The sequence below is a fragment of the Phoenix dactylifera genome, unplaced genomic scaffold (genome assembly GCF_009389715.1).
Source record: "Phoenix dactylifera cultivar Barhee BC4 unplaced genomic scaffold, palm_55x_up_171113_PBpolish2nd_filt_p 000184F, whole genome shotgun sequence".
Classification (NCBI taxonomy): Eukaryota; Viridiplantae; Streptophyta; class Magnoliopsida; order Arecales; family Arecaceae; genus Phoenix; species Phoenix dactylifera.
In genome coordinates, this window is record NW_024067713.1 from 277,805 (window position 1) to 285,145 (window position 7,341).

At 39.2% G+C, this 7,341-nt stretch overlaps 1 protein-coding gene across 2 annotated transcripts; it reads right to left on the bottom strand.

Moving 5' to 3' along the window:
- Positions 1-361: 361 nt before the first annotated feature.
- Positions 362-2,675, bottom strand: LOC103711343 (heptahelical transmembrane protein 4-like). 2 transcript variants are annotated; one of them, XM_017843843.2, is made up of 4 exons: positions 2,516-2,675; positions 2,135-2,417; positions 1,695-1,980; positions 362-1,254 (listed from the first exon to the last, which is right to left on the bottom strand). In XM_017843843.2, exons 2-4 carry the CDS (start codon positions 2,410-2,412, stop codon positions 601-603), a joined length of 1,218 nt encoding a protein of 405 aa, XP_017699332.2. In that variant the 5' UTR covers positions 2,413-2,417; positions 2,516-2,675; the 3' UTR covers positions 362-600. The 2 variants fall into 2 exon arrangements, with proteins under 2 accessions (XP_017699332.2, XP_017699331.2); XM_017843842.2 differs by lacking the exon at positions 2,516-2,675 and having other exon boundaries at positions 2,135-2,455.
- Positions 2,676-7,341: the final 4,666 nt, after the last annotated feature.

The window sequence follows — 7,341 nt, forward strand, 5'->3', positions numbered from 1 at the left end:
GGAGCCTATACGTAGGGTCGTATGCATAAAGGGAGAGGAAATTGTAATTCACCTGACTCATTTATATCTGAGCACGTAAGAATGGGTGTTAATTGTATACATTGTTGATCATTTCTCTATATACTCATGTTTTTTGAATAAATTAGTTAGTCTACATTGATAAGGGACCCATTTCTCTATATACTGATTTCCATTCCTCAAAAGAAAAAAAATTAAAGAAGGCTAATTTCAGCTATGCATATTTTCTTGCTTGAGGTAGTAGTTCTATTTCCATTGGAAGCTGAAAGATACATGAGCTCATTTCGGAAAAACTGAACATGGTTACAATGGAAAAAACATAAGCACAAATCCGCAGCCAAGATGACACCACAATGTTATGAAATTTGATAGCATAGTGTGAAAATCCAGTCCATTACATCACAATCTAAAATTCCGGGGAGAAAACATGGATTTTAAATCATCAAATGGCAATACCACTCTCGCTGATCTTACATAACTCAAGAGACCTGACTTCCAAGTCGACTTGAATATTACTTATTTCTTAAGGATTTTAGTTTACAAAAGAATGGCGTCTCAAAAGCTCGTCTATATATAATCCCATTAACAACCTTCAATATCTCTCCACTTGAGGTATACGAGGCCTGCAAGATAGTGGGTGTAAGCTCCTGCAATCACAAACACATGGAATAGCTGATGACTATGACCGACGATGTCGAACCTTCCCGGCATCCACCGCTCCGGTATTCTCGTAGCATAGATCACAACACCAAGGCCATAAAATGTACCCATTAGCAGCTCGTAGCCCGCCGAGAGGATCGCCTCGGGCCGGTGATGGAATGCAATCGATTTGTGCATTATAGGCACTAGACCTGATACTCCCATGCAGAAGAAGAGCCCAGCTCTCACCGGCCGGAAATCAGCAGCCTGGAACTCAGGCACCAGGGAGACTGAGATGGTGGCCACCCCAAAGGTGGTGATGAAGCCCATGTAAAGGTGGCAGTAGAAGGGTTGACACACGAAAGAGTAGAAGACCAGAGGGTAGAAGGAGGTGACAATGAGGGCCGTAATGCCGATATAGTCGAGCCGCAGCATAATATAGGCCATTCGTTCAGAGTGGCATAAGATAAGGTGGCACATACTGCTGGTAAGAAGGCAGAACATGGCTCCACATAAGAAGGCAAAGAAGGGCCAGCGAGTGACTGGCTGCATGAGAAGTGGCGATATAATGCTGGTTACGTCGTTCTTCACGCTTGCCTGTGGTACAATAGGATGGCCAAGTTATTAGCCTCTGTAGAAATCCTAGTAGCAAAGACAGCATCATCCAAAACAATAGTTGTGCTTGTAGGTTTTGGAGCAAATATGAATCTTCCCAAGTTATTAAGTTATTATCCCCCCATGCTTGCTTGTTTTGGAGCTCATGTGTTCTTGCTTTCGTATTCATCATTGCTCTGTTTTGCACTGTCTGAGTTATTTCTCAATTTATGGCTTTTTTTGGCCAAGTACAAGAAGAAAAGCATGATTAAACTAAACGCATGAATATAAAACTGATAGATTAGTACTAGATGAAGATTTGACTAAGCATGCCACCTTGCTCTGTTTTTATTTCTGTTTAATTATTATCAAATACATCTTTTTAGCAATTTATAATAGACTAGGCATCATTAACGACGGGTAATGGTGATAAGAGGAAGTACCAGAACACATGGATCGGTGTGGTTGCCAGCATGGGAGAATCTCTTGGGCAGACAGTTGACAAGAAGCTCAGGAACATGCCAACTTCCTAAAGCTGGCATAGTAGTCTCTAATTCACCTGCTCGAAGTGGAGAAGAAAGGCGATCAATGACGCCAGACTGCACGATCGAAGAGTTGGTTTCCGTCAGTTGACCCGATTGTTGCATGGACGGGACCGTCGCATCTCTTGGTATCATCATTGCAGTGAATACAGTCAGAAAAAGAAAGAAAAGGAATCCAATCAAATGCCTGGAACATGCAAAAGTATGGCAAGTATGAGATCAACAGGATGTGAAGTTTTTACCAGCCAAAAATATTGATTCCATTCTTATCTATCATACAATCAAACATAGAATGAAAGAACAATCAGAGAGCAAGGCTGATCTGAAACCATGAAACTTACGTCCAAACATTTAGAGTCTCGTTGTGAATGGAGAAGATGCTGAGGATGGTCTCCTTCAGAGGCCATTCGCATCGATAGCAACGCAAGATGAATTCATTGTCCTTCAGATAATCCGGCAGAGAATCAAAATCCACCAGCTCACACTTGACTTCTTTGGATACTTTCATCTGATTTCCGCCTTCCTTCGACTCCATTCCGTTGCTTGCAACAGATCTCTCAATAGAGCTGGTTTTCTCAAATGCCTCCGCAGAAACCGCCATGGAATCCTCGAAACTCATATTATCTGGAACACCAACACACATAAGGTGAAATCAATTTCAGATAACAGATCAAAGCCAAAAGCTTGGAAACCAGCTGGCAAAAGGATCCAAGGAACCAAACCTTCAGCTTGGCTATTAATTTATCCCACCAACAAATAATTGCTCAGCCCCTCACGACAATTCTCCAAATGCCCAACAATCGAGAAACCGAACCAATGGTGGTAAAGAAATCAAAACTAGTTTGTTCCAGCTGAGAAGGAGAGAGAAGGAAGCTTTCTCCTTCCCTTTCTCTGTCCCTCTCTTGCACTGCTCTGTTTTGGTGGGAAATTTATAGCTGCTGAGAGAAGAGAGAGGGACACGAGGGAAAGGAATTGGAATCCCCGGCGTTATATTCCGCTTTGATCCTTGAAATTAGATGCGAAGATTCCATAGGGTTTCTCCAAGATGGAGAAACTTACGTGGTTGGTTGGCTTTTGTAAAAGAGGGCCCTCCAGGAAATAATTAGTGGATCAGGTCATCAGCTCAGCAGTAGATCAGTCCAACCAAAAAGCAATACCAAGCTTTTTTTGCTGTTTTTTATTCTCCTCTTTCTTTTTTGTTTATGTTTATCCGTGCTGCTTTTTGATTGGATTGATCGATTGGTACGTCTAGTCCAATTAATAATTTCTCGGTAGCAACACATTCTAACATAATAGAAATTGTATCTTTCACGTAAAAGAATGACTTACTTTTCTTTGTGCAAATCTATTGTTGGATCTCACTTCGGGTTATTCATAGGTGAATGAATGAAAAAAATCAAAATTCTTTGAGATCTGTACAAGATTGGTTCAACGCCGATGTCTTGAAAGAATAATTATTCTTTTGCGTGAAACATACAACCTGGACATTGTAGCAATAACCAAGGCGTGCATAAAATTATTAGCCTTGGTGGTAATGTCCGAGTGGATGAGAAGCCTTGAGGTTACCCCCTGTGGTTTGAAAACTATGAAATGGTCTTTTGCGTTGGCGGAGGCCAGAAGTAGCCTACAGTCCATGACCTGCAGGCTTCTTTCCATTGATTTGGAAAGTCAAAGGATTTGAATGTGAAGTATCCGGGAGACTTTTGACGGTCAATGTAATTTAAAATGGGAGAGCTTGGAGGCTCCTTATAATTTTTCACTGAACTTGATTCCGTGGTTACGATGGGCTACGCGTTAGTCAAGTACCAATGGGATTTTAAGGACATTTTTTGGAACATATGGAAAATGTTATGTTGTGAGTTTCAAGGTGGAAGAGGGACTGAGTAGAAATGATCAATTAATGGTGTGTGTGTATATATATATATATATATAGGACCACTGAGTACTGTATATAGAAGTACAAATGGGTTGGGTCGGATCATGAGTGGCCCCGACCCAATCCAATTTTTTTTTCATATTCTAATTTTAGACCCAGATTTGATCCGATAGAAGATCGGATCAGGTCCACCGCTACATTTTTTGACCCAACGGGTCAATTGAGTCATGTTAAATTCATGTATAACTCAGATCCAATTTAAAAAATTCGGATCTGGGTCAGGTTTAATTCAGGTCCACCCATCCATGACTTCAGAACTTGTGTTTGCATCCCCACAGGCTCAAATAATATTATAGATTTGGTCGGATAGGGTCGGGTCATAGGATTGAAAACTCAAAATTACCTAAATTTCAAATAGGTCGGGTCAGGTCGGATCTGAATTCAGTAAACTCAAATCTAACCCGAAAAATAGAATGGTCCAATTTTAGAATTTGACCCAGCCCCACGAGTCCTTCAAAATGAGTCGGGTCGGATCTAAACGGTTCAAGTCAGGTCGGATCGGATCACGGGTCAACCCAACCCATTTGTAGCTTTAATTGTACATTATATTTTGGATGCGCGTAAAACAATAGAGCTGCCTGGGGAGGTGTTGTCTTAATTACAAATTGGAGTATCCTTTCAAAAAAAAAAACTAGAAACAAACATGGGGAAGGTCAGAGGAAGAATTGGCAAAAAATAATTTGAAGCAAACAAGTCAACATATGTAACACCTTGTTTTGTACATATCACGATGGGACCTGAGTAGGTCATTACTGTAATTTGAGTATGATCCATTACTAGTGTTGATAAAGAAGCAAGTACAAAGTATCAAAATAAAGAATCAAATGGAAGTATTAAATTATGATTTGCACATGCGAAGCATGCATGGTGGCAGTCAAGGTAGATCAGGTCCATGAGGTGTTCCATAAAACTATACATATGGAAGGTTAGAGAAGGATTTCATATAAGTCAAATGATTCCCTTATAATTTAGATCTTTTGGGATTTTTTTTGATGCACAATTGGATAGCATCCATGAGCAAAATTTTGGAGGTCATATATATGCCCAAAGTTCCAAATTGTAAAGCGTATAAGAGAAGTCCAAGAATTCTTCAAAAGCAAGATGATGAGAAACTGAAAAATGAAACTATAATTTTGTAAAACAAGTTTGAGATGGAATGGTGTATGAAATTAATATTTCTTGGTTTGCAACGAAATATCCTGTTTCCTTATTCTCTTCTTTTCACAATTGTTTAAAAGGAGATCGAGTTTTCACTTATTGTTCAAGAACTGCACCAACATTGTCCTGTCTCAGCTAGGGCTACAAATGGGTCGGGTCGGGTCCTAGGTGACCCCGATCCGACTCGGTTTCATGTTCGGGTTCTAATTTTAGACCCAGACCCGACCCGGTTGAAAAATGGGTCGGGTCAGGTCAAGTCCATGCCTACCCCGACGGGTCATTTGGGTCGGGTCGGGTCGGGTCTGGGTCCGGGTCCGGGTCTGTGTATCTTGTGAGATATTGGAAGTCCCAAGCTAGAAAATTCATTTATGGTATATTGGGTCTTGAGACTCACAATATATGATTTATCCTGATGGGAGCACTGACTTGACCGTGATTATGCCATCTAGTAGAGTAGATCCACTAGAAAGTTAGCTCATTCTCAACAGAAGTGGTGTCCCAAAGCGATTCTTCAAGCGCAATTGATAGGTTTAACTGCTGAGATTATTTTTGTCTCAAGAAAAAACATTGAAGAAATTTGACCTGACTCAAAGCTGGATTATGTCAGGACTATTCTACCCATTACGCAGAATGTCTGATCACTAAATTTTTTGGATTACCCTTAGGAAGCAATTGGTATGATGTGGTCGTCCCAAGGCCAAGAATGATGAAGATGGAGATGATGAGTTTATCATGTTTGGTTGCACCACGATGATCCTATATGGCGGTGATGATCTCAAATCACCCTCATTCCTCAAATCATGACTGCCCAACTTGATAATGGAATACCCATCCTTGAAGTCAGGTATCTCAGATCATCCTAGAGCAGTGCTCTTCGGCTGAAATTTGGAAACAAAAATACTCAATCTAGCCAAAAAAAGAGTATTATATTTATATGCTATTTATAATATCAATATTATATTATATTGATATTAAAAATATTGTATTTATGATTTATATTATATTATAAATATATTATTAATCATGTTATTGCCATAATATTTGTTAAAATACTTGCAAAAGAAGAAAAAAACAAGAGAAAGAGAGAAAGAGAGAAGTAATTTTAGTTCTCTGTTTTTTATGTTTGATACTTCTCAGGGGTTATACATACTCGTATACGGATTCTATATAAGAAAAGTAATACAATACAAGTTGTTACATGATTTCTAAAATTACTCTAATAAGATCATGCTAACAAAGAAAAATAATATTGATCGATACAGGATCATGTTAATAAAAAAAAATTTATAGACTGATACAAATTGTTAAGTAATCCCTAAAATTATACTAACATCTTCCCTCAGACTCAAGATTATACTATAGGTGCCAATTTAAGTTTGGAAACTAGATCATAAATGTACCCAGAAACTAGATTAAGAGCTGAAGTAGCAGTTCAAAAGCTGGCGTGATAGACTAGGAGATGATATAGCATCTTAGAGGCTGAGGTGGTAGTAGATCAAAAGCTGATATAGCAGCACAAAGCCTGATGTGGCAGAGCACGAACTATTATAGTAGTTTAGAAGCTGATATAGCTGATTAGGAGTTGACACACTAGCTCAAAAGCTGATGTGTCAAGCTGAACAAAAGCTAACATAGCAGCTTAGAAACTGATGCGGCAAATCAGAAAGCTAATATAGCAAATTGATGTGTTTGGTAATGCTAATGTAGCTAACTAATGCGGTAGACTAATACTTCCACTGACATAGCTGACTAACATAGCAGATTGGTGTGTCTGTCGATGTACCTAATTGATGTGAAAAACTAACATGTCTGTCGATGTGATGGATTGACTTGCCTATGATGTGGCAGTGAGATCTAAGACAAATAAAAAATGACAGTTGTAGCGAGGACAAGGCTCATGAAGAAGACAACTAAAGGTCGACGATCCTCATAGACTAAGGCACCATGGAAGAGGAGCAAGAGATCTCGAATTGGATGGTGAAGGGGTCAAGCGACGATGAGGAGAGACAATCGAAGTGAAAGAGTAGATGCCCTACAAGCCAATCGCAATATGTATTGCGAAAGGTTTTTTTTCTTTTGATTTGTCCAAATCATGTACATGACATTTAAATATGAATAAAGGCGTTATGTTTTATCATATGCTGTTGATTATATTTATGATAAACTCCTTAGTTTAGGGCAATGGTTTTAAGACTATGATGAGATCATACTAGTGAGACTTAAAATCCTAAAATCCTAATCTTAAATATTCCCAGTCATTGGTACATTGAGTCGGGGATCAATGATTACCGGAAAGACTGGCATGTCTTATGTATGCTCGATGCAGAGGATGATTGATCTCACAATCATTTGTGTGGAGACACTAATACAAAGATGTGGGTGCTCATTAGAGGAATGAGTTCACTGAATTGACCTACAAAGAGAAATCTTATGAAGTCTTACTTACATGTCAAA

Excerpts from the sequence above, each read along its gene's own strand:
- LOC103711343 (XM_017843842.2), bottom strand. The coding sequence starts at position 2,436 with ATGTGTGTTGGTGTTCCAGATAATATGAGTTTCGAGGATTCCATGGCG. Across the intron at positions 1,981-2,134 it reads GAGACTCTAAATGTTTGGAC|GCATTTGATTGGATTCCTTT; the intron begins GTAAGTTTCATG and ends TGCATGTTCCAG. Across the intron at positions 1,255-1,694 it reads ACACCGATCCATGTGTTCTG|GCAAGCGTGAAGAACGACGT; the intron begins GTACTTCCTCTT and ends ATTGTACCACAG.